Source organism: Leptonychotes weddellii, chromosome 3 (assembly GCF_054177405.1).
Source record: "Leptonychotes weddellii isolate Sample4059 chromosome 3, ASM5417740v2, whole genome shotgun sequence".
NCBI lineage: Eukaryota > Metazoa > Chordata > Mammalia > Carnivora > Phocidae > Leptonychotes > Leptonychotes weddellii.
The window spans coordinates 49,659,737-49,677,301 of record NC_138371.1 but is presented as its reverse complement, the minus strand read 5'-3'; the positions used below and the strand labels follow the sequence as shown (position 1 = coordinate 49,677,301).

Below are 17,565 nucleotides of genomic sequence, written 5' to 3'. Positions count from 1 at the left end.
TTACACATGAGTCTAGTTCTTAACAATGTCATAGCACTTTTCCTGGGGCCCTTTGGAAAATAGGGATTCAGTGAGCCACATCGTCACATTATTATGTAGAGTGACTTTTCTCTTTACAATTGGGAGACATCAGTAATGTTTAGGGGTTTGGGGAAATATGAATTCTCTCTATAAATCTATAGAGAGAATCTTTGCCTTAGGTTCACTGAAGTGGGGTACATTTGTTGACCATACAAGTCTTATTAGGAAGCATTAAAAAAAAAAAAAAATCCCAAACCATTGCATTTGAAGGAGAAATGGCTCTAAGAAGGTGCTCAGGTCACTGCACCTAACATCTACTGAGTTATGTGCTTGGAATGACTTCCTATAGAACATAGCAGCTATTTCCTGTGTGTGTCTATGCCAAAGTGAGTTCACTCTTCCCAAACACTTGCTCTCCAGTAAGGTTTTCTGTATGTCTACTTAATATAAAGGAAGAATTAGCCTCAATACGTTGCTTAGTTTGTAGGTCATAAGCAGAGAACTAGTGGCTACTTACATGTTAGTTTAGTCTTTATAGACATAGCAGTTCTTCGAGGTCTGCTAAGCCCGGTCTCATTCTCAGCAAAAACCCTGAATTCATATTCAGTGGCTTCCAGCAAACCCCCTATTGTGAATTGTCTGTCCTTGATGCGGTCCTTATTGCTCTTCTTCCAGGCACTGTCTCCAGACTGCCTATATTCAACCCAGTATCCAAGGATTTCTTTGCCACCGTCACATTCAGGTTTCTCCCACTGTAGAGTGACACTATCTTTGGATATTGAAAGAATCTCAACTTCTCCAGGTTGGCTTGGCTTATCTGAAATATTTTTAAAACAATTGAAAAGGGAATCAGCTTTACTGCTGAAATAAAAGAGAAAGACCAAAGATGGCTTGCCTCTTTGGTTTGAACCCCTTTAGAAACTCTCCTTACCAAATGGATCTTTGCAAACAACTGGTTCAGAAGCAGGGCTGGTCTCACTTAGGCCAACATCATTCTGTGCGATGATGCGGAACTGATACTCTGCATCAGGAACAAGCCCAGTGACAGTGTACATTGTGGTTGTTATCTGAGTCTTGTTGTGCCTGACCCACTTGTCAGTTGATGTCTCCTTGCGTTCAATGTAGTAGCCTGTGACTCGAGAACCACCATCGTCTTTGGGCCGGGACCAAGACAGGCTGACAGAACTCTTGGTCACATCGAGCACTTCTGGAGGATTGCTTGGAGGCTCCGGAGGATCTATGGATATAAAGTAGAAAATGTGTGTTAAGAGTACAGTCCCATATCTTGTAAGCTGATGGCTTTCATTTCAAAATGAAAGAGTACTGGAAGAATTTGTACAGTGTGGTGGTTGGAAGAGTACTTACTCAGTGGTGTTTTGGGTATGACTGGTTCTTCAGATTTTAAGGGTTTGCTTATGCCAAACTGGTTTTCAGCTGAAACACGGAAATGGTATTCCACGTTCTCTTTGAGGCCTTTTACCACCAGAGATGTACCTCGGACTCTGGAATCAATTGTATACCAGGCGGCTTTAGACACTTCTCGTCTCTCAAGAATATAGCCTAAGATGTCAGCACCACCATCATCGGCAGGGGGTCTCCAACTGACCCTTACAGAGCGAGCTTGTATGTCGTCATATTCAAGTGGCCCTTCAGGAGGGTTGGGATTTCCTATCACCCTGACTTTGATGTAGACAGCCTTCTTGCCACACTTGTTTTCCAGAACCAGGTCATAAGTGCCAGAATCATCCCTGTCTGCTTCTTTGATTACAAGCTCAGTGTGTGTTTCAGAGGTTGCAATCATGGCATGCTTACTAACATCTTGGCCTTCCTTGGTCCATTTACATATTGGGAATGGTTTTCCTTTGATTGGTATGGTAAGTCTGATGACTCCACCTTGTCTTACAAAGATACCTTCTTGGTATCTTTCATCAAGTTCATAATCAGGATATTCTGGGAAAAAAGAGCCAGTTACAATTAGCATTTTTTTGGGCAGTGGAGGGGGGGGATGGTAAGAAATAAATCTTAAGGCAATTATTAGCAGAAAGTAAGCGATCATATGTCTTACCAAGCATTTCAGTGACTTTGACTGTTCCTGGTACCTCAGCAGGCTCCCCAGGTCCACCAGCATTACAAGCTAGGACACGGAATCTGTATTCAGCGCCCTGAGGTAGATGTGTTAGGGTATACTCCCGAATCTTGGTTGGGGTGGTGTTACATTTGGTCCATTCATGTTGATCTACTTTTTGCATTTCAATCAAGTAGCCTGTGACTTTAGATCCTCCTTCATCTTCTGGAACACTCCAGGCCAGGGAGACTGATGTCCTTGTTGTATCAGTAACTCTTGGGTTTTGTGGTTTTCCTGGAGGAGCTGGGGTTAAGAATAAGACAACAAGATATTGTTGCTGCAAAGCTGAAACTCGGCTCCGCCACCTAACATGCAATGAGTTGTGTAAACATGGACTGTTAGCATTAGAATATAGTTTTTTTTTTAATTTTATTCATTTTTATCAGTTAAAAATACTTAAAGCTCTTGGCTTTTTCCTTTGTCTTAAATGTGCTTTGTTTATGAACACTACTACCATCTTACATTTATCATCAGATTTTAAAGTGCTTTCAGAAATATTAACTTATTCAAAGAATTAAACACTGATGTAGGGCATGTATTATAAGTCCCATTTTAAAGAATGGGGAATAGATTCAAGAGGAGAATATAAAAAGTTACTTGCCCAAAGCTGCTAGGGGCTGGAGTGGGGAGGGTATCCACAAATGAACTTTTGGGGCTGATGGAAGAATTCTGTATTTTGACTGTGGTGGTGCTTATACAACAGGACCTTTTCAAAACTTAGAATTACATATTTCAGAAGGATAAATTTTTCTACATTTAAATTATACCTCAAAAAATTGACCTATACACAATGTATTTACCAATTGGATCCATGGCAATGATGGGTTTGGAAGGACGACTTGGTTTCCCAGTCCCTCTCACATTAATGGCTGTGACACGGTGTTCATATTCTAAGCCTTCAATAAGGCCAGTGGAACGGTACCGTGTCATTGTCACTGGTACTTTATTTACACGGACCCATCGATCTGCTCTCACTTCTTTGCGCTCTATAATATATCCAGTCACTTGGGAGCCACCATCGTTTTCTGGTGGGTACCAAGTCAGTGTCATGCCATCACGGGAGACATCAAATATTTGTAATGTTTCTGGAGGTCCAGGAATACCTGGAGTAAGACAGAGGTAAACACATTATGGCAATGAGAATACATTAAAATAAAGACACATTTCTGTAAGTATGTCTTAGCTTTTTAAATAGCATGTAAGACTTGTGACTACTTTTCCAATTTTTGTACTTTTCTTGAGATTCCTCATTTTCTTCAATTTTATAAACATTTATTAAGCATGCATTCTGTATTTTTTTCTCATTATAACCTAGCCAGTCCCTCCTGTCTCCATCCCTCCTTTTCTCCTTCCTCTTTTTCATTAAAAAAAAAAAAAAAAAAAAATTAACCATGTTGAAAACCTCCAGGAAAATTTAGAAACCTTAGAAAGACCCTGGGGTGAATTTTGGGACCTCTTTTTCCTTAGGACATAGTAAAAACAGATTCCCTTCTGTTCACGTTCAGAATCAGGTGGGGAGAATGGTGGCCTGAAAGGTCCAAGGACTTACTGATGCTGCTGCGACATTCTATGACCTCAGACTGCGAGTAAGAGCCAATCCCGAAGCGGTTTGTTGCAGCCACGCGGAACACATACTCATTTCCTTCAGTGAGTCTGGTAAACTTAAAAGTCTGTCTAGTCACTGATTCAGACACTGGCAGCCATCCTGGACGATGGGCATCACGCTGTTCTACCACATAACCGCTCAATGGAGCGCCACCATCCAATTCAGGTGGTTCCCAGGAAATGGTAATTGAAGTAGCATCAATTTCATCAATCTTAATAGGCCCAGTTGGAGGACCAGGCTTGTCTATGAAAGAGAAAGAAATCTGGGAAATTAATTTTCACTTCAGATCACAATTGGGTGACTGAACATCAACAACTTGCATATATGTGTCTTTGTCACACATCCTTACCAAGAATGATAACTTTGATGGTCTCTGAAGTAGTTCCAGTTACATTCTTCAATTCGAGTGTATATTCTCCAGTATCTCTGATAGTGGTTTCACGGATGGTTAATTTAGCTACTTTAGTGTGAGTTTCAACTGTGACACGCTCTGATTCTCTTAGTTTAGAACCAGCAAAGAACCAGGAAGCAGCAGGAGGTGGACGACCGGCGATGGGTATCACGAGCTCCACTGGTCTGCCGGCTGGGACATGAATGGTCTTCTGAGGCATTGTAGAAAGATCAATTGTTGGCAACACTAGGAGAAAGAAAGTAGCCCTTTAATTCTTAAGCATTGTTTCTATGACGAGGTATCACGAATTCAGAATGTTTTCTTTACTTCACTATTATTGATGTTTTTGGTGATGTGGTACATACCTCTGAGGTCTTGTACAGTCACGACTGTGATGATCTCTCTTGGTTCCGACACGCCTTTCTCATTTTGTGCCCTTACTCTGAATAGGTACTGTTCGCCTTCATTTAAGGAAGTAACAGTGTGCTCTAGGACGGTGGGTTTTAAGGTGACAACCTTCATCCATCTCTCAGTGCCAGCTTTGCAGGCCTCAAGAACATATCCAGTGAGTCGGCTACCACCATCATAGAGTGGTTTTTCCCAGGCCAGAGTGACAGTTGATTTGGTGACATCGACCACTTCTAGCTTTGTAGGCACCAGAGGTACTTCTGAGACCAGAACTGCATCAGATGTTTCACAGGGTTCCCCAATGCCATAAATGTTTTCTGGCAACACTCGGAAATAGTACATGGTTCCTTCTACAAGTCCGGAAATTCGGTAAAGTGTCTTGCTGCATTTGGTAGTTACTGTTTTGAATGCTCTCATGGCAGCTTCACGCTTCTCAATAATGTAATTGTTGACAGGAGCTCCACCATCAATTGTGGGAATTTCCCAGGTAATGGTCACAGAATCTCTTGATACTTCTTTAACTCTCACCGAAGGACAGGGACCAGGAGTATCTAAAAAAAAAACAGAATGTAAGATTCATACTTATTTGACGACTGCTTGATAGCTTTTTGTTTTGTGTCTTCCAGGAACACGTATTCAACATGGTTTCTCTCTAGAGAGGTGATCCTAGGTCAAGGGGTATTTTTTTCTAAGAGATCTACTCACAGTATAGTCAATTTTAAGACCAATACTTACCGTATACTTTAACAAGGACTGTTGCTGATTTCTTGCCAGATTGATTTTCGGCTTCAATAGTGTATTTTCCAGCATCGTACCGGTTAACTTTGTCCACAATAAGTAAAGAGTAACTGTCAGTGGTGTCAATAATTGCCCTGTTTGCAAGGTCAATGCCCTTCTTGCTCCATGTGATGACGGGAGGTGGTCTTCCAGATACAGACACCATCAGGCGCAATGAGGCCCCAGCTCTGATGGTCACAGTCTTCTTTAAGTCATCTGCGAGCTCTAGGTCTGGTATTTCTGGAAAGTAAATGTCAAAAACTTAATTCACGAACAGGTGTGGTGAGAAAATAATTCACCTAAAAGCTTATATTATAAATACCTAGTCTTTCCACGGGCTCAATTTCAGCAGTTGACTCACTGTATTCACTCATACCCTTCGCATTCACAGCAGCAACCCTGAAGGAGTATTTCTGGCCCATTTTAAGGTCTGGCACAGTGAATTCAGTATTTCTTATTGTGGCATTGGTATGCACTCGGTACCAGTGATCAGTATCCTTCTCTTGCATTTCAAGAACATATCCCATGATGTCAATGCCACCATCATACATGGGCTTGGTCCATGCCAAACTAATGCTGGACTTGGTGGTATCCACAATTCTTGGAGCAGAAGGTGGTCCAGGGGTATCTGTGGAATTTAAAAATGGGGATTCAGACATTATACAAATAAGGAAGCTTTGAGGTTTATATTTTTGGTTTTTAAGACTCACAAAGACATTGTTCTTCTTGCCCTCCACCCCAGTATTTCAAAAGGTCTTTTAATAAGGTTTGGGGGGGGAAAAACCCTGTGATTTATTAAACGCAATATTTTAAAAGGTCTTTTTATAGTGTAGTAAAGGATTAAAATTTAAAAAAAGGATTCATTGAAGATGTATCCTTATGGGCCATAAGAAATACAAGTTACCCTATGATCGCTGCATCTTAACCCACAAGTATGTAGTCACCTTCCCTTTCTTATTCTCCCTCCCCCAGAAAAGTAAGGCATTTTTGTTCTTTGTCCACACTCACCAAGATAATCTGTGTAACTGGGTTCCTCTGATATTATAGGACAGTGCTGTATGCTATATCATTATCAACATCATTATTATTTTATTTTAAAAATTACATTTCTTTAGAAAGATAGATGGTTTTTTCCTGCTACTTTGGCTAGCTATGTTGGATGCTTCTAGCCCAGCTCATTGCTTAAAATACCTGTTCTCAGGGACTTTTCCTTAGTTGCTCAGCTTTCACAGGGTTAATATCACTTGTCACCTCTATGTTTCTAATGAGTACAGGAAGTGGTTTCTTCTTCTTCCCCTATTCAGTCACAATGGTATATTCTTTTTAGTCATTGGGCTCAAACTCTGTACAAGGATTTGCCACTTATTTTTGAAGCTCTTGTGACAATAATTTTGTTAGGCACTTATTAGAATACTAACCTTTATGCTCTTCTTAAAAGAGACATTTTTTTCTTTTTAGTAATTATTATCACTACACAATATTTATAAAATCTCTTTCATATTGGTAGGAAAATAATTTTTTCACAGACTGGAAAATACTGTGATAATTTTTAGCAATGTAACTGCTAACTTATCAACAGAAGTATGGTTGAAATGTTCTGGCTTAGCTGTATTTAAGATCCCTCTAATAAGCATATACTTTTCGAGATCATTCATAAATTCCAGAGGTTCTTGGAAATGGTATATTGGAAAATTATTTGTAACATGGTTTTGATGGTTTATGTGTGATTCTTGGAACTCACATGATGGTTCTCGGCATGAGATAAAGTTGGAAGCTTCGCTGGGTTCACTGTTACCAGCAGCATTCACCGCGGTGACCCGGAACTGGTAATCACAACCTTCCATGAGGCCAGTCACCTTCAGCCTGGTATCATATACCACATAGTCTTTGTTGACACGTGTCCAGCGCAAACTCTTTTTCTCACGTTTGTCTACTAGGTAGTTGTTGATCTCATTACCACCATCAGATTCAGATTTTGTCCATTGAATGATGATATGCTCTTTGCCGGCCCCAACTTCTTCAGGTATGCCCGGTTGTGATGGAATAGCTGTTTATATTTTTATGAAAATGAGGATGGTCAGAATTACACAAAATCACTATTGATAGGAATGCCCCCCTCTCCCCTGATTCCATTATATTTAACTACCAAGTTGTTTCAAAGTGTTCATACTCACTGAATGAGTTTCTGGCTACAATTGGCTCTGATTCAACAGGCACACCAGGGCCATATTTGTTCACTGCCCGCACTCGGAATATGTATTCATTGTTCTTAATGAGTCTGGTAACTACGTAGGACAGGGTTGGGCATTCGCCTTCGACGATCACCCAGTTGAGCCTGCTAGTCTCTCGTCTTTCCACGATGTAGTGAGTTATTTCTGCCCCTCCATCTTCCTGAGGAAGGCTCCAGGCTAAAGTGCACTTTTCCTCTGTTACTCTGCTGATGGTGAGCTTTCCGCATGGGCCAGGGGAATCTGAAACAGGTGTCAATGGCAAGTAATGATTCAGATCTTTTTTTTTCTCCACACTTGAAAATTCTATAAGAAATAAAAGAACATTTGACATGCTTACCAAGAACTTTGACCATGACGGACACGGCCTTGGTCCCACTGGCATTCTTCACTGTTAACGTGTATTTTCCACTGTCACTTCTGTCACAGAACTTGATCACAGCAGTTGCTCGTTTGCCTGTATACTGCAAAGAGACTTTTTCACAGAGATCTAGTTCCTTGTCCCCTTTGGTCCAGATAATTTTGGGTTCAGGTTTGCCACCAACTGCAGCATCAAGGACAAGATCCGAGCCTGCTCTGATGGTAACCAGATCACCCTGTAATCTGGCATCCAATTCAGCTTTGGGTGGAGCTGTCATAGGCAAAATGGATATGAATAAATATATGACAGTTTATTTTCACAAAATGGTAATCATTTAAAAGGAGTACATTGATAATTATTATTTATTTATTTTACCATATTCATCTCTGCAAGTGACAGGGCCTGTAGATTCTGATCCTTTGCTAATTACTCCTGCTGCATTCTTAGCCAACACACGGAATTCGTAAGTGTCTCCTTCACTGAGAGCAGTCACAGTGAAGAAATTGTCAGATACAATGGTATAGTTGCACTTTAGCCAGCGACCGTCTCCAACCTCACTGACTGGCTTACGCTCTACGATGTAGCCCACAACCTTGCTGCCACCGTCATACACTGGGGCAGACCAAATCAGTGACACTGTTGATCTTGTGACATCTGTTACCTCTGGTCTTCCTGGTGCATCTGGAAGGGATGCAAAAGTCAAGTTAAAAAAATACAACTCTGAATTCTAGTGTCAATAATGATGATGGTGATGATGATAATAAACAAATATACCCATTCAGTTTTAATACATACCAACTGGGTTTTGAGCCATCATAGGTCTTGAAGCTTCACTGGCTTTGCTAACACCTGCAGCATTGAGTGCGTATGTTCTGAACTGGTATTCTAGTCCTTCTACCAAGCCACTCACTTTGTAGTTGCACTCTAAGCATGGCACTTTGTTTTCTTTCGCCCAAAGAATGGTGTTACGTTCTTTCTTCTCAACCCAGTAGCCAATGATTTTACTGCCACCATCATGGTAAGGTTCTTCCCAACGAATAGACATGGCATTGGCAGACACGTGGTAAACTTCAGGTCTGGTAGGAGCACTTGGAGGGACTAAATATAAACAAAGGTATTAAATATGAATACAGTTTTATAAAATTCAAGGGAAATACTTAATAATGGAGTTTGAAATATTTTTATTTTTCTTACCGAATGGATGCTCAGCAATTATTGGTGCTGATTCTAGAGGCTTGCTGACACCAAATCTGTTCTCCGAACTGACACGGAAAGAATATTCCATGTATTTTGTGAGATGAGTGACTTTAATCTGAGTGCGCTTGACACTGGAATTGACAAGCTGCCAAGCTGTTGTGCCTGATTCACGCTTTTCAACTATGTAATTAGTAATGTCAGTACCTCCATCATCTTTAGGTTCAGCCCATGACAGGACACATGATTCAGCTGAGACAGATGAGACCTCAATGGGGCCAGTTACTGGACCTGGCCTTCCAATGACCACAACTGTGATGGTAAATGTTTTAACACCAGCTGTGTTTTCCAGGGTCAAGAAGTATCTTCCAGAGTCACCTCTCATGCTATCCTTTACAGACAGGGTGGTTCTGTCTTTTGTTGTTGTGATACTCACTCGATCTGTCTCCTTAAGTCTCATTTCTTCAAGCTTCCATGTTACTTTGGGAGCAGGACGACCAGTGATTGGGACATCAATGGTAAATGTGCTTCCTGCTTTGCAAGTTATGAGCTGATTAGTAATTCCAGTGAGATCAGCAGTGGGCTCAATTTGAGGCTCCTTGATGATGACAGAGGAGAAGGCTTCCCTGGGTTCACTGTAGCCAGCATCATTCTTGGCCTTCACACGGAATTCATATTCAGTGTTCTCAACCAGGCACTCAACTGTGAAAGTCAGCTGTTTGGTGTGACCAGCCTCAACCCAGAAGTCCGATCCCTTTTGTCTCATTTCGAGAAGGTAGCCAGTGATCCGGCTGCCTCCATCATGGTCAGGTTTAAGCCAAGCTAAGACTGCAGAGGATTTGCTTGTGTCAACGATATCAAGTCTCTTAGGGGGAGCAGGCTGTTCTGTGGCTACGATTGGTTCTGGCATTTCATAGGGTTCACCCACACCATACTCATTTTCTGCAGAAACACGGAAATAGTATGGAACGCCTTCTGCCAGGTCACTGACCTTGAGGATCTGACGAGTGCATTTTTCATTGATAGCCTGCCAGCTACGACGACTTGCTTCTCGTTTTTCTACCACATAATGATGGATTCGGGCACCACCATCAAGGATAGGAGCATCCCACATCAGTGTAACAGTTCCGCGGGTCACATCCTTGAAAGTGATTGGGCCAGGTGGGCCTGGAGTGTCTAGCACCTTTACAGTGAATGTGATTGATTTACTACCACTGTTGTTTTCTACGGTAAGGGTGTATTTCCCTGCGTCATTTCTGTTGCAGTTTTCCACAGTGAGGGTGCTGAAAGAGTCTGTTGTGTGGATATCAGCCCGAATACTAAGGTTGGAGTCAGGTTTGGTCCACACAGCTGTAGGAGTAGGTCTACCCTGGTAGGCAATGAAGAGGCGAATACTGGCCCCAGCTCTAACAATATGGGTCTGCTTGAAGTTTGCATCGATATCTAACTCAGGAGCTGCTAATCGGTCAACTGCTTTAATTGTGCCAGTCACTTCACTGCTCTCTCCTTTTCCAGCACCATTGATAGCACTAACCCGGAATTTGTATTCTTCACCTGCTTGTAGATCAGTGACTGTATATCTTGTTTTCACACATGCCTCTGCATTTACCTTGTGCCAGTCTCCTAAGTCAGCTTTGCACATTTCAATAATATATCCAATTATTTCCATGCCGCCATCAAACACTGGCTTAGACCATTCTAAGCTCACAGTTGTCTTGGATGTGTCTGTCACTTTGACCACAGTGGGAGCACTTGGTGGGCTGACCGGCTCTCTACATTTGATTAGTCTTGAGATACCACTTGCAGGTCCTACTCCTGCAGCATTTTCAGCCATGACATGGAATTCATACTCATTATCCTCTATCAGGCCAGTGACTTTGAATCTTGTCTCAGAGATTGGTCTTTTGCTGATCACTTTTACCCATCGTGTGCTTTTCTTTTCTCTCCTTTCAAGGATATATTGTTGAATTTCATTGCCACCATCTGATTCTGGCCTTGCCCATGTCAGGGTAATGCTATTGCCTGTTACATTACTAGGTTCTGGAGTGCCAGGGGCATTGGGAACAGCTGTAAAATGAAGACAAGTTAGACATGTTGGTTGGAAGTTAATCTTACAACATAGTACCACTTGGTAAATACAGATACTTACTGTATTGTATTTGAGCAACCACTGGGTCAGAATCAAGTGGCCTCCCAACACCAAACTTGTTAACTGCAGAAACACGAAATTGGTATTCATTGCCAGTTATTAGTTTGGTGGCAGTATAGCTGTGGGCTTGACAATTATCCTCAATTAGTGCCCAAGCAAGTCTGCTGGTTTCCCGTTTTTCAATGATGTAGTGAGTGACGGGAGCACAGCCGTCATTGAGAGGAGCATCCCACCACAGGGTCATCTTCTCGCCCGTGATGTTGGTGAATCTTATTGGCCCAACTACTTTTCCTGGTGTATCTATAAGAAAAAGTTTCCAGAGTTAGTTTATTTTTCCTTGCCCCTTAAAAATGTAGTCAGGCATGTCTCTAACCCAAGTCCTGTAAATTGTAAGATTAAGAAGTTATTTCAGAAGTACCTTGTACTTTCACTGTAATTTCTGCTTTTGAGGAGCCAGATGCACTTTTGGCTTCCACACTATATACACCACGATGGTCTCGGGTAGCATCTCTAACAAAAAGGCTGGTGGATCCTAGGACATCAGTTATTTCCATATTCATCTTCTTTTCAATTTCTACTCCATCTTTAAACCAAGTTACTCGAGGTACTGGCCGTCCCTGCACCAAAGCTTTAATCCTAAGGCTCTCTCCAGACTTAATAATGAGACCATCAAAGTACTCAGGGGCAAACTCTACAGTTGGTGGAACTATAAAAGAAATAGAAATACTATGAGTTAGTTTGGCTAAATACAAACATAAGCATGTTTTACATTAGCACCATGTCCTAAAGCTTGGAAGGGTAATGTTTATCCTGTGTTACCAAAGGCTATTGTGAAAGCAGGATTGATAATTGAGAATTTAGATTATGGGGCTGAACATCTGCATGCTATCAGGTTATCCCCTTTTTATGTCTGTCATGTTATTAATCTTGCATTGCCATTTGTAAGAAGAAAACATTTATAGATCATTTACTTCCTAAAGCTGTTGTATATTCAAACAAGTTCCTGTAAGAGGTCATCAGCTGCACTCAAGCAAGCTGATGACTGTACCATTGGGTGTATGTTGTAGTTTACTAACTTCAGTAAAGCTGGATAGTTATTCTTGAGAGTGTTTTTCTTTATTATAAATGACTGGAATTACAAAACTAAAAACCTCATTCCCATTTGCATGCTATTTATATGGGAACAGAGTGAGACAATAGCCATGGTAAAAAGAATTGATGCCAATTAGCTTTTTTTCTTCTTCTTTTTATCTGAAAGGTAGAAAATCTAATTCATCCACATAACAACCCTGGGTAATCTGTATGAAATGATGTTCCTGCTCCCCTTTTACAGACCAGGGGCCTAAAGGATCTTTAAAAAAATGTGAATGCCTTTAGGCATATTTGGAGATCAGTTGTAAATGCTTACCATTTTCGTCTCTTGTCATGATAACGCCAGAAGACTGCGAGGGCGGACTTACAGTACCAACGGCGTTTCTTGCAATTATTCTGAACTCATATCGATCCCCAGGACTAAGTCCCGTGACTGTGTACTGACATTCACTGACATCAGTAAAGTTGCATCTGATCCAGCGATCACTCCCTTGCCGTTTCTCAATGCTATAGGCCACAATCTTACTGCCTCCATCACGCAATGGTGGGTTCCATTTAAGTGTGATGGTTTCCCGGGTGACGTCAATGTAGTCAGGAGTGCCAGGTGGGTCTAAAAAATTATATGGAAATTAACAGTATCATTTCTGTAATCCATTTCTGTCATCAGCTCATTCACAGTGGAAGGAAAAAATGAATAAATCCCCTGAGCTCATTCTAATTTCAATTTTTTTTTTTTTGTAGCTAAGCTTTAAAAAGAACTTTAAATTACTTTATTAGACTGACTTAAAATCATCCCCTTTGCTTTACTTGACCAGCTCTCTAGTGGACAGAAGATAGGTGAGAAGGTGATATGTGGAAGAAAAGCTGTGTTTGATTTACTTGTTAGTAAGATATTCAGTTGCTGAATTAAATATATTCAAATAATACTCAGTTACTTACCTACTGGAGAAACAGCTAAAGTAAATTTGCTTGGGTCACTGGGCGAGCTTAGGCCAGCAGAATTTTCAGCATATACACGGAACTGGTAATCTAGGCCTTCCATTAGTCCAGTAGCTCTATATTCTCTTCCAGATATTGGTGATGTATTAATTCTTTGCCAGAGGATGCTATTTCTTTCTTTCTTTTCAACGTGGAATCCAGTAACTTCTGAACCACCATCGTAAACTGGAGCATCCCAAGTTAGTGACATGCCATCAGAAGTCACGTTGTATACAACTGGCTTTCCTGGGGGGCCAGGAATCCTGAACTGGTGTTTTGCCACAATAATGTTTGAGACAAGTGGCTGGCTGACTCCGTATCTATTTTCTGCCCTAACCCTAAACTGGTATTCAGCATCTTTGACTAGATTAGGAACTTTGAAAGTTGTCCTGGCAACACTTGAACACACCATCTTCCAATTAGTTTGTGAAGCTTCCCGCTTCTCAATGCTGTAACAGGTAATTTCTCCTCCTCCATCATCTTCAGGCACGTCCCATGACATGATGACACTGTCAGCCTTGATTTCATCAAATCGAATGGGCCCTTTGGGCTTTGATGGTGGGCCAAGTGTGATGATTGTAATGGGATAGGAGTTTCTACAAACTGCATTATCGAGAATAAGGGTGTATTTTCCTCCAATCTCCTTCTTGACATTCTTAATACTCAAAGTAATTTTGTTTTCGGTTTTACTGAAACGAACATACTCGCTTTCTTTCAGTGGCAAACCATCTTTCAGCCAACTGATAGATGGTTTGGGTTTTCCTTTATAAGGTAATTCGAGGTGCACATTATGCCCAATTCTCACAGCGACTTTTGCCCCCGGGATATCTGACAGGTCAACTTCAGGTGTAATTACAAGTTCTTTCACTGTAATTGGCCCAATAGTGACAGCATCACTCAGCCCTTTCTCATTTTTGGCAGACACTCTGAATTCCAGGACTGACTGTTCCTTAAGTTGGCTAACTTCAATTTCACAGGTCTTACTTGTGCCAGCATGTGACCATGTTTGTTCATCTTTACCTTTCCTTTCCACAATGTATTCTGTGATGATGCTACCACCATCAAAGTCAGGCTTGGTCCAGCTCAGGGTAACAGAAGTCTTTGTTGAGTCTTTCACTGACAGATCACGGATAGGAGCAGGGACTTCAGCAGGCTTCACTGGCTCTGTAGTTTCACAGGGTTCCCCAATTCCAATTTCATTTTCTGCAAGAACTCTGAAGAAGAATGGAGTTTTCTCTGACAAATCTGTTATCTTAAAGGATGTACCGGTACATTTGTGTGACACTGAAGACCATGTTCTCTTGGTGCCATCTCTCTTTTCAATGACATAATTAATTATGGGAGATCCTCCATCAATGAGAGGAGGATCCCAGAACAAAGTGACTGTGCCTCGAGAAACATGTTTCACCTGTAGCTTCTGGCAGGCAGCTGGCGTATCAAGCACTTTAACACTCACAGTCGAAGACTTTGTTTGACCAACACCGTTTTCTATTGTGAGAATATATTTTCCTGTATCATTGCGAGTGACTTGAGGAATCATGAGTAACGAAGATGAATCGGTGTTTTGAATGTTGTATCTGGCATCACTGCCCAGATTCTTCTCATCTTTTCTCCATGTTACAGTAGGTGGTGGCCGGCCTTTAAAGGGAATCAACACTTGTACATCTTCACCAGCTTTAGCTATAACAGAGGTTCTGAGAGCCACATCTAGGTCGATCTCTGGTTCCTCTGCAGACATAAAATGGACATATATTTTAATTTTAAAGCAAGAAAATGAATGATTTCCTAGGAGCACTCTCATAAAAAAAACAAAACAAAGCACAACCATACCAGTGGGAACATACCAAGTATATCTTTAGCTTGTACAGGTTCAGTCATTTCTATAGGTTCTCCTTGTCCAGCACAGTTTACAGCAGATACCTGGAAGTAGTAGTTGACTCCAGGTGTGAGGTTTGATACCACATATTCTGTAGTTCTGACCTCTCCCTTGGTAGAGACAACAGTCCATTCCTCTTCCTCTCCTTGTCTCATTGCGACAACATATCCAGTAACAGCACTGCCTCCATCATAGACGGGTTTACTCCAGCCAAGAGTGATGGAGGATTTGGTTGAATCTGCTATTCTTATCTTAGCTGGTGGGCCTGGAGGGTCTGGAATGACCATTCAGAATACAGTAATTACACGATCATGTACAATTTAGGGACATGAAGGAGACATAGGTGAAGATGCTGCATTTATGAGCACTTACCGATAGGATCAGCAGCTTTGTAGAAGTCGGACGGTTCAGAAAATGGACCCTGACCAGCAGCATTTACAGCGCAAACTCGGTATTGGTAGTCACTGTTTTCCGTTAGGCCGGTCACTTTCTCTCTGGTGTCACGGATAGTCTCCTTTAAGACTTTAAACCATCCCAGACTCTTCTTGTCTCTTTTCTCAAGGTAATAGCCACTTACTTCACTACCACCATCTGCAACTGGCCTGCTCCAGACAACAGTCATTGAATTCTTGGTAATCTTGGTCACCTCCGGTATGCCTGGAGGCCCAGGAGTAACTATTTAGAAAAGAGAAGGAAAATGAGTTTGAAGGATCGACATCATTGATAAATTCTACCTTTCAATCTTCAAATCCTATGTAAGAATATTAGTTTCACTGACTATCCTTTCCCTTGTGACAGATGACAGTGAGGGGAGATGTGAGACAAAAGAAAACATTCTAAGAAAATCATTTTAAGAAAACATACAAGCTAGCAGAATAGTTCATTTGAAAAATTTCAAGCATTTGATTTCAGTTTCCTAATGAAGTCATGTCTCACCAAAGGCATTCTTTGCTACCACTGGATCAGATTCCAGTGGATCACCAATTCCATATTTGTTCACAGCTCGAACCCGGAAGATGTATTCATTTCCTTTGATAATTTTGGTGGTGGTTATGATGCACTCTTCCAAATTTTCAGACACCATAGACCATACTACGCGGCTTGTCTCACGTTTTTCCACGATGTAGTGAGTGATTTTTGCACCACCATCATCTGCTGGAGGGCGCCAGAGAAGGGTTATTTTCTCAGCAGTGACTGTCTTAAATTCAATGGGACCACCTGGAGGTCCTGGTTTGTCTGTGAACGAAAGAAGAAAACAATATGTCAGTACTTTTTAAGAGGCTACTAATTTAAAATTGCTAAGTTTTAGGCAAACAAAATATGACGGCCTATAATCAGCACCTACCAAGGATCTGTAGTCTGATGGTGGCTGAGGCTGAGCCCATGGCGTTCCTTAGTTTTAGTTCATAGATTCCACTATTCAGGCGACTTGCATCTTTGATGAGTATAGATGCAAGGTCGGTGGTATTTTCGACACACACCAGTGCGTTGGTTTGTAGCTCTTTATCATCTTTATACCACTCAATTGTAGGCGCAGGTTTGCCAGAAATGCCAGCTCTGAGCTTCACAGATGTACCTGCTCTGTATTTGACAATTTCTGCATATTCTAGAGGCAAATCAATTACGGGTCCACCTGTAGGAAAAACAGATGAGAAATATTTAAAAGACCACAAGGATGGAAAAAATAATTGCAACTTCGAAGTAAGGTCACTGGCTTTTATTAATATATATGTATATAGTAGTTCTAATTTTATTTACTTACTATTTTAAACTTTAAATTTTACAAGCCACGCTTCTATCCCAGATGGGGAAGAAAGGTTGTGAGGAAGCTCTGTCCTCCAGTGACATTGCAGTAATCACACAGGGACTTCAATGCCTTTGAAATGTATTTTAAAGTCTATCAGGTGTTTAATTCCAGGGACAAAATGGGATATGGTAGTGAGAACATCCCGAAGAAGCTGCATTATACATTTTCTCTCATTCTAGGTTCTCCTTTCTTTTCCTCTGACTACCTCCAGTTCTTGTTATCTTCCCTTCCCAGTTCACTGACATCCAACTGTAGGCCGTTCATGTCTGACTCTTGAAGTCTGAATTCTTTACTCACAGGGCTCTGTATTTCACTGGACAGATTTTCTGCCAGGATGCTTAGAATTTTTGAGATACAGAACTAAATTTGACTTGCTTCACAGTCTTAAAACAGTGTCCACAAAGCCTGATTCATAAAGAACAGCCCTGGGATTCTGAGCATGAGGACAGGAGTGGATACTTTTGCCCAGATATCAGAGAGACTCTTTCAACACAGGGAACTTTTAGAGAAAGTGTCACCGGGTACCTCACCCTCATGAAATTTTAATTTTGA

The 17,565-nt window shown here is 41.3% G+C and overlaps 1 protein-coding gene across 22 annotated transcripts in view; it reads right to left on the bottom strand.

The window, feature by feature from the left end:
* Positions 1-17,565, bottom strand: part of TTN (titin) — a 270,727-nt gene that overhangs the window by 12,386 nt on the left and 240,776 nt on the right. For all 22 annotated transcript variants that reach the window (XM_081814090.1, XM_081814067.1, XM_081814082.1 and 19 more), the window contains 24 exons: positions 16,552-16,839; positions 16,143-16,442; positions 15,579-15,881; positions 15,175-15,480; positions 13,292-15,058; positions 12,669-12,962; positions 11,679-11,966; positions 11,261-11,560; positions 9,112-11,178; positions 8,713-9,015; positions 8,293-8,598; positions 7,897-8,187; positions 7,503-7,799; positions 7,070-7,375; positions 5,651-5,956; positions 5,287-5,568; positions 4,509-5,102; positions 4,102-4,389; positions 3,696-3,995; positions 2,947-3,249; positions 2,087-2,389; positions 1,387-1,971; positions 953-1,258; positions 539-838 (listed from right to left, as the gene is read on the bottom strand). In XM_081814090.1, coding sequence (XP_081670216.1) covers positions 539-838; positions 953-1,258; positions 1,387-1,971; positions 2,087-2,389; positions 2,947-3,249; positions 3,696-3,995; positions 4,102-4,389; positions 4,509-5,102; positions 5,287-5,568; positions 5,651-5,956; positions 7,070-7,375; positions 7,503-7,799; positions 7,897-8,187; positions 8,293-8,598; positions 8,713-9,015; positions 9,112-11,178; positions 11,261-11,560; positions 11,679-11,966; positions 12,669-12,962; positions 13,292-15,058; positions 15,175-15,480; positions 15,579-15,881; positions 16,143-16,442; positions 16,552-16,839 — 10,983 coding nt within the window. The remainder of the gene's footprint in view (positions 1-538; positions 839-952; positions 1,259-1,386; positions 1,972-2,086; positions 2,390-2,946; positions 3,250-3,695; positions 3,996-4,101; positions 4,390-4,508; positions 5,103-5,286; positions 5,569-5,650; positions 5,957-7,069; positions 7,376-7,502; positions 7,800-7,896; positions 8,188-8,292; positions 8,599-8,712; positions 9,016-9,111; positions 11,179-11,260; positions 11,561-11,678; positions 11,967-12,668; positions 12,963-13,291; positions 15,059-15,174; positions 15,481-15,578; positions 15,882-16,142; positions 16,443-16,551; positions 16,840-17,565) is intronic.